Source organism: Lepidochelys kempii, chromosome 20, assembly GCF_965140285.1.
Source record: "Lepidochelys kempii isolate rLepKem1 chromosome 20, rLepKem1.hap1, whole genome shotgun sequence".
In the NCBI taxonomy this organism is placed as follows: domain Eukaryota; kingdom Metazoa; phylum Chordata; order Testudines; family Cheloniidae; genus Lepidochelys; species Lepidochelys kempii.
The window spans coordinates 787,544-801,622 of record NC_136399.1 but is presented as its reverse complement, the minus strand read 5'-3'; the positions used below and the strand labels follow the sequence as shown (position 1 = coordinate 801,622).

At 38.5% G+C, this 14,079-nt stretch overlaps 1 protein-coding gene across 1 annotated transcript in view; it reads right to left on the bottom strand.

Moving 5' to 3' along the window:
• Positions 1 to 14,079, bottom strand: part of ATF1 (activating transcription factor 1) — a 32,828-nt gene that overhangs the window by 7,201 nt on the left and 11,548 nt on the right. The window contains exons 2-4 of the mRNA XM_073319105.2: positions 12,941 to 13,057; positions 10,174 to 10,299; positions 3,286 to 3,386 (exon numbers count right to left, since the gene is read on the bottom strand). Of these exons, the coding sequence (XP_073175206.1) occupies positions 3,286 to 3,386; positions 10,174 to 10,299; positions 12,941 to 13,051 (338 nt within the window). The 5' untranslated portion in view covers positions 13,052 to 13,057. The remainder of the gene's footprint in view (positions 1 to 3,285; positions 3,387 to 10,173; positions 10,300 to 12,940; positions 13,058 to 14,079) is intronic.

The following is a 14,079-nucleotide window of genomic DNA, read 5'->3' as shown; positions in this document are numbered from 1 at the left end:
TTAACCAAACACATATTGACTTAATATTTAAATAAATATCAAAATTTGTTGTGTTTCAGGGTAATTATTGGCTTCACTTCAGTCAATATTATTCTAGGGTCAAGAAATCCTGATGCTTACTTTAAGAGAAGCCAATATCTACTAAACAGATGTTCTCAATAATTCTTAGCAGATATAGTAAACAAAATATAAAATATATTATCAATAGAACTATCACACTTTTGTAATAAAGACTGTAAATAAGCAGGCAAAGTTTGAAATAAAAATTGCATAAAGGAATTCCCTTCTCTAAACTTCAAGTAATCATATTTCTGTAGTCAAGTTTCTTATTTCTTGTTCCTCATTCAAAAATCTGAACCACTTTACTTACAAAGAGTGACTCAGTGCAGCTACCAGTATTAAACCACTTGTATATGCAAGTGCAATGTAAGATTTTCCATCACTGTCTTCTAAAAACCTTAAATGTTTTAGAAATAAGCCCTCTGTAGTGACAATTTTCATAACTTACAATACATTGTAATAACCTGTAGTAAAACATTGTGCTGGAAACCCATACATAGATGTTTTAAAATGGTTCAAGCAATTTTTTTCTTTCCAATCAGCTTGACAAAATAAAACGCACTTGTGCATATGTCAGATTTTCTGTATTGTTTCTAGCAAGTACAGCTGCATCACTTCAGTAATGAGTGCATCAGAGTTTCCACCATAAACATTTTCCAGGGGTTTATAACTTGCCTGTTAGTGTTCTTCCTAGTTTAAAACCTCATGCTCTGATTCTCACAATAAACTGTGGATTTATGTCTCTCTCTAACTCTAATCAAAATCAATTTGTCAATTTTTGTTGTTAGAATAAAGTGGAAACAAGTGGGATGCTTTAGGAATTTTTTTTTATTCATTAAGGTTTTTTGCTCTGTGATACAAAATAATACTTTTCACTTATATAGTGCATTTCATCGAAGGATCTCAAAACTTTTTAATAAAAATACTTAACTCTTGTACAGCTCTTCAAACGCCTAGTGCACTATATAGCTCACAATACCCTATGAGAATAAAAGCTCCCCATTTAACAGAAGAAGAAATGGAGGCACAGAGAGTTTATACATCTTGTCCAAGGTCACATAACGAGTTAGCGGCCGTCCAACAGGAAAGCAGAATTCTTGACTTCCAATCCCATGCTCTCACTGCTATGTATCGCTTCCGCCTAAATTATGTGCACACCTAGTATTTTCCCATAAAGTGTTCAAGTGAGAATTGTTGACCATTCTTTTTTCACTCTGACTTTTTTGTGTGCGGAACTGAAAAAAAAATAGTTTAATGTAAACAGTTTATTTTGGTATTTAATTTAAGAGGAAAATAGAAGAGAGAATGGGGGTAAAAAAATAAAAAATGAGAAGCACCGGTGGAGGTAGGAATAACTGCCCCTCCTTGGGACCTTGGGGTAACTTCGCAAGCTTTAATTTGTAATTTTTTCAGAATATCCATGTAAAAACTATAAAAGTTTAAGATGCATTATGTTTTTATTTCTTGGTGTATCACTTTGAAAAGTACAGAACACTCCCATTTAGCCAGATGACCTAGGGAACATCAGAACCTTGGAAATAACCAAGCATTCAGATAAAAGGAAGTGCTATTAACTAAAATAGGGCTACACTGTGGAATTGGATAACTAGAATTTTTGGATAACTGGAATTATGCTGTATGTCATTTGAAAACATAACAGTGTTTTACTCAGTTCCTCTTTTCAATAAAATGGCAACAACTAGTATGGTTAAAGTGATAAAACAACTTTTCACTATATATCATCATCCTGGAGTCTGATCCTGCAGTCCTTATTTAAGCAAAACTCCCTTTATAGTCAATGAGAGAAAACTTTGGTTGAACACTGGCTTCAAAAATCAGGTCTTTAGCTGATTCCACACAACAGAATTAAACTCACTAAACATCTATGCTTCAACAGCAAACACATAGAGATGTTCTATGTAAAAAAAAAATAAAAATCACTCTCTTACACCAGCAGTGAATTTAGCCCAGTCTGTTAGAAAACATTAGTTTTGCTATTAGCTTTCACTTAAAATTCTTCATTATGGAAAAATAAAATCTAAATAGTTAATTCAGTTTATTGTGTATCACCAAAAGCAGAAATAACTTTTGTATAAGCAGATCCAATACATATTTTAGGGGAATAAAAAAATAATTCAGAAGGCTGATGAAATATTTAGAGATAACTGATGGAAGCTGTGATTTTTGTTAGTGTTTTTAAAAGTTTCTAATAAAAAATACAGTATAAATTTCTGTAAGGTTGAGACACCCTGTACCCCAAGTTCACCACTTTTATATGATTATGATATATTTTGAACAAAGTATGCCTTGTGGGGTATCATCTGAAAACTCAACCTGCTGAATATTATCCTGTTGAAATGTGTGTAACATCACTGCATGTACAATTTTGAGATTTTGCTAAATGATTGTTACTGAAATATGTTATAGTTCTAGGTAATACCCACAAACCAATTTCTCCGAGACAGAGACACTATCATGGCAGCAAGGTGCTAAAGGGCCATTACCAGCTTAATTGGACATCCAGCAGCAGGGGAGAAGCTATAAACAAGACATTTACATTTCATCCCAGAGATGGTTCGAATCTCACATACACAGGGGGGACTGTTTGTCTAAACCCGGGAAGGGAGGTAATCCTCAAAGAAAGGAGGAGGGTATAAAAATAAGAGCCAATGACCTCCACATCACCCCTCTCTTCATTTAGGTATTTGCTTGCAGTTTTATATCTTTTTATTTCTTTTGTAATCAATTCTGACTTTTATGACTTACCACTTGAAATCTCTTAACATGTATCTTTCCCTATTTAATAGACTTGTTTTATTGTTTTATCTAAACAAGCGTGTTTGGATTGAAGTGTTTGGGAATCTCTACTTAGGACAACAAGGCTGGTGCATAATCATTACCCAGTGTTGGAATGACAGATGTACTATGAGTTTACACTGTCCAGGAGAATACTGAGCAGTGTAAGACACACGTTTCTGAGGAACAAGGCTGGGACTGGGGAAATGCAGGTGTCTCCCTGTAAGTAATTTATGAGTGGCTAGCTAATAGCACTCAATACTGTGTAGCTGGGAGCAAGTTACATGCAGGAGGCTGCGTGTGAGCAGAACCTGAGGTGGTTGTTCACCAGCAAAGCAGTGCACGAGGCATCCCGGGCTACAGAGTTACGGGGAAACAGCTGTTTGGAAGTCCAGATTGTACCCTGGGGAATGTCACAAAGATACTCACCGGTAAGACGGTCGCCGTGCTAAGATACCGCGGGTCTTCTGCGAAGAACCTATGCTATCTGATGAATCCTGAGAATCCTCACTCTCTGACAAAGAAGATACCTAAAAAGCATATCCCATGTCACTGTGCTGTACACTACAAAAGTACCCAAGACAGTTCACATTTCTCTACCAAACATCTTTACAACAAGATGAGCAATTCTTAGAGACTGCCACAGTTAAGGAGCACAAACTAGGAAGACATTTAACAGAAGCCAGAATACAATTACTTTAAAAACTAAAGATGGACATGAACCAAACTCCCTGATCTGAACTCCCCCAAACTCTGGGATGTTCAAAATCAACACTGGAAATTTGTGGCTTGGTTCTGTCTCTACTGAAGACTGTGCAAGAGACAGGCAGAAAAAGCAAAATCAAGTAATTCTCTGGAGTCTCCATGATAGCAGGCATTCTTTTATTTATGGAAAAAGTTTTGTGAAGTCTATTGAACAAACAGACATCAGAATAGTCTATGTATAAACTCCTTTGCCATGAATTTTCCTGAGATATAATTTCACTGCTAAAAGAAAAGGAGTACTTGTGGAACCTTAGAGACTAACCAATTTATTTGAGCATGAGCTTTCGTACGATTTATTGGTTAGTCTCTAAGGTGCCACAAGTACTCCTTTTCTTTTTGCGAATACAGACTAACACGGCTGTTACTCTGAAATTTCACTGCTATAAGCCCCAAGAAAGCAACAATAAAATGTCAAATATGCATCTTTATATATTCTCTGTCTCTATCTGTGCACAGAGCAAGTGAGCTGGGTGAACTAGACTATACAACAGCTCAAGGTGACAAGCACATCAGTGCAAGCCTTTTTAATGCTAAGCATCAATCTTCGATACCCGATTGATTGCCTGCTTTATACATAAGTTGCAAAATAGATAAAATATATTTTAAAAAAATTAATGGAGGATAGGTCTATCAATGACTATTAACCAAGATGGTCAGGGATGCAATCCCATGGTAGGGTCGACCGTAACCCTTTGACTGCCAGAAGACAGGGATGGATCACTGCAAAACTGCCCTATTCTGTACACTCTTCCTAAAGCTCTAATACTGGCTGCTGTCAGAGACAGGATACTGGGCTAGATGAACCACTGGCCTGATCCATATGGCTACCCTTCTGTTCTTATGTAATCCTTACTCCAGCATGAGAAAGCAAATGTTAACTCACTACTGCAAACCAGTTTATAGTCATCCACACAAGGATGCACCTTTATTAGTTCCTTACATCAATATATCCCAGGAAAAGGTTTATAACATTAATATCTGAAAACTTTCAATTACTTCACGCAAACTGTTCTATGCTGTAGAACCAATCAACCCAGGAAGCTACTAACAGCACTGTCAACCATGTAAAAATGCTTAAGGCTTTCATAAAAATACTATAATGTTAGGTCTGACTCCTGGAACTCAAGTTCAGAAGCAACATGAAGAGTGTCATATCTCCCCCTTAATCATTTCTTTTCCAAGCTGAAAAATCCCAGTCTTATTAACTTCTCCTCACATGGAAGCCGTTCCATACCCCTTATCATTTTTGTTGCCCTTTTCTGAATCTTTTCCAATTTCAATATTTCTGTTTTGAGATGGGGCGACCACATCTGCACGCAGCATTCAAGATGTGGGCATACCATGGATTTATACAGAGGCAATATGATATTTTCTGTCCTATTATCTATCCCTTTCTTAATGATTCTCAACATTCTATTCGCTTTTTTGACTGCCTCTGCACATTGAGTGGATGTTTTCGGAGAACTATCCATGACGACTCCAATATCTCTTTCTTGAGTAGTAGTAACAGCTAATTTAGGGGATTATGGGATTATGGGATTGTGTTTTCCAATGTGCATTACTTTGCATTTATCAACATTGAATTTCATCTGCCATTTTGTTGCCCAGTCACCCGGTTTTGTGAGATTCCTTTGTAGCTCTTTGCAGTCTGCTTGGGACTTAACTATCTTGAGTAGTTTTTTATCATCTGCAAATTTTACCACCTCACTGTTTACCCCTTTTTCCAGATCATTTATGAAAATGTTGAATAGTCCCAGTACAGACCCCTGGGAGACACCACTATTTACCTCTCTTCATTTTCAAAACTGACCATTTATTCCTACCCTTTGTTTCCTATCTTTTAACCAGTTACCGATCCATGAGAGGACCTTCCCTCTTATCCCATGACGGCTAACTTTGCTTAAGAGCCTTTGGTGAGGGACCTTGTCAAAGGCTTTCTGAAAATCTAAGTACACTACATCTACTGGATCCCCCTATACCACATGCTTGTTGACCCCCTCAAATAATTCTAGGAGATTGGTGAGGCATGATTTCCCTTTACAAAAACCATGTTGATTCTTCCCCAACAAATTATGTTCATCTATATGTCTCATAATTTTGTTCTTTACTTTAGTTTCAACCAATTTACCTGGTACTGAAGTTAGGCTTACTGGCCTGTAATTGCCAGGATTGCTTCTGGAATCTTTTTTAAAAATGGCATTATATTAGATATCCTCCAGACAACTGGTACAGACAATGATTTAAGCATTAGGTTACGTCCCACAGTTAGTAGTTCTGCAATTTCATATTTGAGTTCCTTCAGAACCCTTCTGTGAATACTATCTGGTCCTGGTGATTTATTACTGTTTAGTTTTGTCAATTTGTTCCAAAACCTCCTCTAATGGCACCTCAATCTGGGACAGTTCCTCAGATTTGTCACCTAAAAAGAATGGCTGAAGTCTGGGAAATCTCCCTCACATCCTCAGCTTTGAAGACCGAAGCAAAGAATTCATTTAGTTTTTCCACAATGGCCTTAATGTCCTTGAGTACTCCTTAAGCATCTTGATCGTCCAGTGGCCCCACTGGTTGTTTAGCAGGCTTCCTGCTTCTGATACCCTTAAAAAAAATGTTTTGCTATTACTTTTAGTCTTTGGCTAGCCGTTCTTAAAAAATTTTTTGGCCTTCCCAATTATATTTTTACACTTCATTTCCCAGAGTTTATGCTCCTTTCTATTTTGCTCACTGGGATTTAATTTCCACTTTTTAAAGGTTGCCATTTTGCCTCTCACTGCTTCTTTTACTTTGTTGTTTAGCCATAGTAGCACTTTTTTGGTTCTCTAAGCTTATTTAAGTTGAGCCTCTATTACGGTGTCTTTAAAAAGTTTCCAAGCAGCTTGCAGGGATTTCACTTTTGGCACTGTACCTCTTAATTTCTGTTTAACTAATTTCCTCATTTTTGTGTAGTCCCCCTTTCTGAAATTAAATGCTACCTTGTTGGGCTGCTGTGGTGTTTTCCCTGCCACAGGGATGTTAAATTTAATTATATTATGGTCACTACTACCAAGCAATCCAGCTACATTCACCTCTTGGACCAGATGCCGTGCTCCACTTAGGACTAAATCAAGAATTGCCTCTCCTCTTGTGGGTTCCAGAACTAGCTACTCCAAGAAGCAGGCATTTAAGGTGTCAAGAAACTTTGGGTATGGCTACACTTGCATGTGTAGAGCGCTTTGACTTAAACCAGGCTTCGTAGAGCGCAGTAGGAAAAGCGCTGCAATCTATCCACACTGACAGCTACAAGCGCACTGGCGTGGCCACATTAGCAGCTCTTGCAACGGCCACAGAGAGCAGTGCATTGTGGTAGCAATCCCAGCATGCAAGTGGCTGCAATGTGCTTTTCAAATGGGGGGGGGGGGGTGGAGTGTGACAGGGAGTGTGTTGTTTGTATGTAGGGGGAATGAGAGTGGGTTTTGGGGGGGGGGGGCTGAAAGCATGTCAGCATGCTGTCTTGTAAGTTCAGACAGCAGCAGACCTCCGCTCCTCCCTGCCTCTCTCTCACACACACGGCAATCCACAGTAATGGTTGCTTTGTCTCAGAGCAGATAAGCAAGCCAGCTGTCAGAAATGGAGCTTTCAAAGGGCATATCCGCATTCCTACAGCGGAGTTCAAAACATAAGAAGAGTGGCCACTTGATTTAAGGGAATTATGGGATGTTTCTGGAGGCTCTTAAAAAGTGTTAATTTTCTCGCCGAGGTGGAGTACCAGGAGCACTCTAGCCGTGGAGTCAGAGTGCTCTACGTGCCTTGCCAGTGTGGATGGGTAGCAAGCTAGGGCGCCCGGGGCTGCTTTAATGCGCTCTAACTCACAAGTGTAGCTAAGCCCTTTATCTCTGCATCCCGTCCTGAGATGACATGTACCCAATCAATACAGGGATAGTTGAAATCCCCCATTATTATTGAGTTTTTAATTTGCATAGCCTCTCTAATCTCCCTCAGTCACTATCACCATCCTGGTCAGGTGGTCGGTAATATATCCCTACTGCTATATTATTATTGGAGCATGGAATTACTATCCATAGAGATTCTATGCTACAATTAAGTTCACTGAAGATTTTTACTTCATTTGATCCTATGCTTTCTTTCACACATAGCAGTGTTGGAGGAAGCTTATACATTATTGCTAAGGCTGTCAGTCTGTCACGGAGGTCATGGATTCCGTGACTTTCTATGACCTCCGTGACTTCTGCAGTGGTTGGTGCTGGCTCAGGGGCTGCCCGAGCTGGGCAGCCCCTGGCCAGCAGCAGCAGTTTGGGTGTGTGGGAGGGGGCTCATAGCTAGGGCAGAAGCTGCCAGGGGGGGAATGCTTACCTCAGGGTGGGGGGATCCCCGGCTCCCACTGGCATGGCCCTGCAACTTCTAGGCAGCAGAGGGGGCAGGGGGCTCTGCGCCTGCAGGCCCCACCCCCACAGCTCCCATTGGCTGCGGTTCCCATCCAATGGGAGCTGCACAGCTGGTGCTAGTGCCTAGGAGCTGAAGGAACGTGGAGCCAGTTAGGAAGCTCCTGCCAGCCCTGCCAACTCTCCCCCAAAGCACCAGCGGTGGTCCCAGGCCGCGGGCCCAGGCCCCCCGCCGGTGGGGGTCCCAGGCCACACACTGCGGCCCAGCCACCTCCCCCAGCACCTGCAGTGCCGCCAGGATGGCTCCTTCAGGGCACCTGGGTATTTTTAATAAAAAACATGGGTATTTTTAATAAAAGTCATAGACAGGTCACAGGCTGTGACTAAAACGTAGCCTTAGTTATCGCTACCAACCAGAGCACGAATATTACAATGCTGGCACAAGCTAGTGAGTTTTAGGAATAGGACACCAGAGGACAAGGATGACCAACCCTCACTTAAAGAAACATGGTTACGGTGAGAATGGGAGAAGGAGCCCCACTTAAGAAAAAGAAGGGAGGAGGGTTTTAAAAGAAATTTCAAATAATAAAAATTGACTGTGTGGAGTTTTGTATTTTGGTTGCTCAGAGTACTGTATTTATAATTAGAGTCAACTGAAGACAATGAACACATTTAAAGAAGCAGTAGCATATCATGGAAGAAATAGGCAAGAATATTTGTACAGACTACTCAAATGGACTTAACAGTATTTATTTTATATGAGGTTATCATCTGTAATTTCCTTTTTATTCCATTTGTAGCCTTTTCCAGTTGCCAAGTGTCAATTTTTAATCTGATGATCCCAATTAAACACAAGCAAACAAAGCTCCTTTATTTGTACTTATCTCTGTACCAGCAACATAAGGTCAGCAGGAACGTGTGTAACTCTGAGGAAAGTACTTTTTAGTTAGCTGTCGCAGCAAAGAGGGGTTTGCTATCAACATTTAGAGAAAGTTGCTCATGTTTCTTTTGTCTCTAGAAGGCCATGAAGTTCACCAAAATGCTTTGTGAAGATAGCTAAATTCTCCATTACGCAAACCTACTGTGTTTGTTAAAAGCAGATGGGGAAATTGAGGCACAAACCAATTAAATGACTTGTTCAAAATCAGTGAGTGAGCAAGCAGATCCGGGTCCCTTAGGGCAGAACTAGGTCTTATGTTATATTCTGTGCAGCATAAATATACTGTTGGCACTCAACAAAGAAGAACCACCACTCATGTCTGCTGACTTGACCCACATCTTAACCCCTGGATTGTTTTGGTTCATTTCTAATTTGGATATTAAAGTACATGGGATGATGAACTGTAAGCAGTGCTTTTCTTCAAAAAAGACAATAACCAGAGGTTCTTTCTGTCCATCTGTAGTGCAATTTAAAGATCTCACTGCAATCTGTGAAGATTCGGAAATAAACTTGGTAATCTGGCCAGTATTCCCCCAAATCTAGTCTCTGTCATACCTATCTATTGCCACTGCACTATTTTTATTATTAATTAAAAAACTTCAGGACACCTCAGATATGGGGCTCCTATATCTATCTATCTATATTATATAATTATAAAACACAGCCACATGTCAGGATATATATTTTGCTAACTAGGAATATAACTATGAAACAAATAATTACATATACACTAATTGTCAAAACATCAAAAGCAACTAGTTCACACATTATTTTCGTTAATCAATTTGAAGCTTTATAAATTATAAGGAGCACACAAAAGTATCTGAGAAGTCCAACATTTTTATAAAAATAAATAAATAAATAAATAGTAGCCTGTGGACAGAGATCTTATATACATAAAGTTTCAGCTCCAATCAAATCTTTATATATAAATTATAACACCCTAAGATAGGGTTTTAAAATGCAATCTTAACTCTAAGGGCACCTCTGAGCAATATAAAACATGAAATATCTAAACAGTGATTAAATAAAAATGATGTACCTAAAAATAAAAATTTTTCGGGCTTGGATTTACAAATTGGCTTCCTAGATGTCATCCCTACATTAGAAAAATTCACAGACACTTTACTAATGGTGCCAGCGAGGCTGTACTGTGGTAGGTTCAGATCAATCAGATAAGACTTTACAAGTCTTTTCATGTATGTTAAAAAAAAAAAACCTACTGTTTTTTTTTACCTGCACTGTTTGCACCTGGGGTGAGTGGATTACAGAGGACTGAGCTGTCTGAATGACTCCCTGGACCTGTACTTGCTCTCCAGGAAGCTGTACAACTGGCAACGGAGTAGGACCTCTTAGAGACATCTAAAACAAATATAAAGTTTATTAACAAAATTAGATGTATGCTTTGTACCATGTAGTTAGAAAATGCAGATAAGCCTATGACAATTAGTGGGGAATGGGCATTAACAGAGGCTTGTTTTAAGTTGAGACATAAAATAAGTCTTTAAAAATTAAATCTGTTTTTCTGATACACTGCTGCATATGAAAAAGTCTAAACCAGTCACTGACTTGACTTCGGTTAGAGAGAAAGCCAAATGCTTTAGCAATATGTGTAACAAAATGTTATGCCTCACGTAGTAAAGCAGACTTTTCCAAATTAACACTGAGCCCTCCACTGAGAATGATTTTCTTATATATGTATAGCTCCATAATATGTGCATGGCACTTTACAGATAACGACAAAGCCCTATTATTTAAGCTTTAATTCCATCGTAATGGGTGTATTAAATTAGACCAATAGAAGACAGATTGTATAAAATGCTGGGCACCCTCAATTCCTACTTAAATCCACGGATGTTCAGAAAAATCAGCACTTCACAAGAACAGACCTTAAATTAGATTAAATTAACAAGAGGGGTGAGATAAAAGTTGAGCAGAGGGTCAGAATGGACCAGAACAACAACAATAAGATAATGCAATAGCATGGGTGAATTAATGTGTGCATTTCGAGGGTTTTTTTCTTTTAAACAGGGGAGGACTATGGCTCAGTGGCCTTCTACTAGAAGTGTATTTTGAAGGAGGTAAATATGGAGGCGTGCTGGACCAATTCAGGGAGGGATTCAACACATAGTGGGACAGTTAGACAGGCACCTCAGGGTGAGCAAAAAGAAACAACAGCAGAGGAGCCAAATTTTACAGGGCCTGGAAAGCAAGGAGGAGATAGAATTCAATGCAGAAGGCAAAAGAAAGGAGGATCTGAGCATGGTCAGGCAAAGTAGATTATTTTTGCAGCTGAATTATGGTCTGGAGACAAGTGAGAAGTCAGAGAAAGGAGTGTTGTTGTATCAAGATGCGAGACTAACAAGGCATGGCTAGGATTTTACTGATGAGCATGAAGAAGTGATGGATTCTGGAGAGAGTGTACTGGAAAATCTGGCAGGATTAAGTAACATCAGTAACATGGAGGGGAGAGAGAGAGGACTTGAAAATTACACCAACAATATATACATGTGGGACAGGGAGGGTGTCAGAGAAGTTGTTGAAACTGGCTTCCACTAACAATCGCTGTCACTCTGATAAATTCCAGGAAAACAACACAGTGCTGCTCAGTTTGCGGTCTGGTGAACTATACAGAACTCTGTAGCTAGAATTTAAAGATACCATGGAGGAGACAAACAAGCACTCATTCTTTATGGCAATTTGATTGCATTATTCAGCATATATTTTAGAGTTTTATAGAATAAGGTTTCTGACCTTTGTCAATATAAGACTTAAGACATCTGGTCTTCAATATTTATTATTAAAATCTCAGTTATTGCTTTATCTTAAATCTAAGATGAATAAGCAGAACCTAATTTCTATTAATGTGATCTCCGTATACAACAATTTTAACATTCTGATAAGTTTATACTCATGACTTTGAACTCAAATGAGCCTTTGCACTTTTAAATTTACTAAAGCTGTACAAATAAGTGCAAAGTTAAATCACCAGTTTCCTCCCCTAAATTCTGCACTACTTCTCTTAATCTGGAATAGAAGATATTTATTTTAGAAAAGATTAATTATTAAAACCTATATATACACAAAAATATTAATAAAAGTCGAATAGCTAAGTTCTTACATAATCAAAACTTACTTTGGTGTCACAAAACAAACTAACTTTTTTGGCAACCCCATGCCAAATGAAAACAAATATTTTGTAGAATTAGACTGTTATCAAACAACAGGATGTTTGTTCACCTTCACTATCCAGTTATTGCTTCAAGCAATTATAACTAAACTGTAGCTAAATTTTACATTAAAAACTGAACTCCCTACATGGGGCAAACTCTGGATCATCTACCAAAGTATTATTTTGCACAGCTCAGAAAAGGGACAGAAGGACAGTCAGAGCAGACATTCTCTAGGAAAACTCATTTTGCAGATTCAACAATCTTAAAGTGGCTGCATCCTGAACGATTCACTTTTGAACTTGAAAAATGCGGTTCCCTCATTAAATGTTTTTCATCAAAAACAAAGATAACAAACATTTCCAAAGCATCAGTATGGTTTTTTTCCCCAAATTAAGTGTTCTTTAGCAGAGTTCACTGGAGCTTGGTCACAGAAAAATCTCCAACGTACGTTTTATTTTGTAAAATTAACTCATTTACTCAATTCCAAATGGCTTAAAAGAAAGTGTTTCAGAGATGCTGAGCGTCAACGACTGCTGTCAAAGAGAGCTGCAAGTGCTCAGCTACTCCCATTTGTCAGGCTGAGTGAATATTGCAAAGGATCTAAAATTTAACAAGAATGAGAGCCAAATGTGCTGCACTGTACTAATATCAGATACATTTAGATATTTTGAATCCAAGCCAAGAAATTAATTTTGTGGGGTCAATTAAAAAACAAACTGTACACCTCTGCCACCCTATTTCCTGGTTCTTATTCTCCCTGAATGTTTGATAAAACTGTAGAATAGAGTTTGAACACAAAAAAATTCTCTTAACTAGTTCAAAAAGTTTACCTGTTGAGCAATGTGAGAGAGATGAGCTGCCTGTAGTGGTGTACCTTGTATGGACGCTGTTTGTGGCGGTGTGGCTGCACTGTTACCGGTATTCTTGTGCACCTCTTCCATAATCAACTACAAGAAAAATAGGGGGTTAATTCAATTAACAATGCTTTTCAAAATCGTAGGATGGGGTTTTCAAAGGACGTTAGATGCCCAACTTCCATCAACTTTCAACGGGCTTTGGGTGCCTAACTTCTTTATGCCTATATGAAAATCCCAGACATAATTAACATTAGTACTGTGCACTTCGACACCACTTTTCATCAGAAGATAGCAAAGCACTCAAACATTCTTTAATCAGATTCACGATCTGCCTTTGACATAGTTAAGTGTTACTATCCCCTTTTTAGAAATGGGGCACTGAAGCACAAACACATTAGCAACTTGCCCAAACCCACAGAGCAAATCAGTGTGAAAGCCAAGAAGACCACTCCAAAGTCCTGTCCCTGAGTGCTGTCCAAGAGCCCACTAAATCGTCAATCACACACTCTGAAATGGGTTCACTCTGTCAACTTTAGGAGTTCAACTATTTTCAGCACTGGTTCAGATGCACCCGTTGTCGGTAAGGGTTAAATTTGCCTATAAAATTTCTACACTAAAGTTATCACCCCTACGCATGTGTATTAGTGTACTAAAAGAACAGGGTGCTCTAAATAGTTATCTTGTTTGCATCTCTAGATTAGTAATTAACAGATATCAGATTCTAAAAATCTGTTTATCCAAGACACCAGCCATAATTACCATAAAACAGTTAAAATTAAATAATTTGAATTTAAAATCCAGCTGTTCCCTAAGTGTAAACAGCATAGCTAGTATTTAGACATTAAACATAAGCAGATCCAAGATGTCATTATTTTAAGACCCTATAAAATTAACCAGACCCTTTCATTATAAAGTCAAGGTAACTTTTCTCAGATTTTCACTTTTTACATTTAATTATCTGACATCATTTTAAGGTTAAAACCATAAATCAGGAGATTTAGTGTAATGTAAAATGTAGACACATTTAGGGTGAGGGGGTGGACTGGAAGGAGACATTAAAAGATCTGTAAGTGCTAAATATTTTGTCACACAAGGGTTGAAACAGTTGCAAG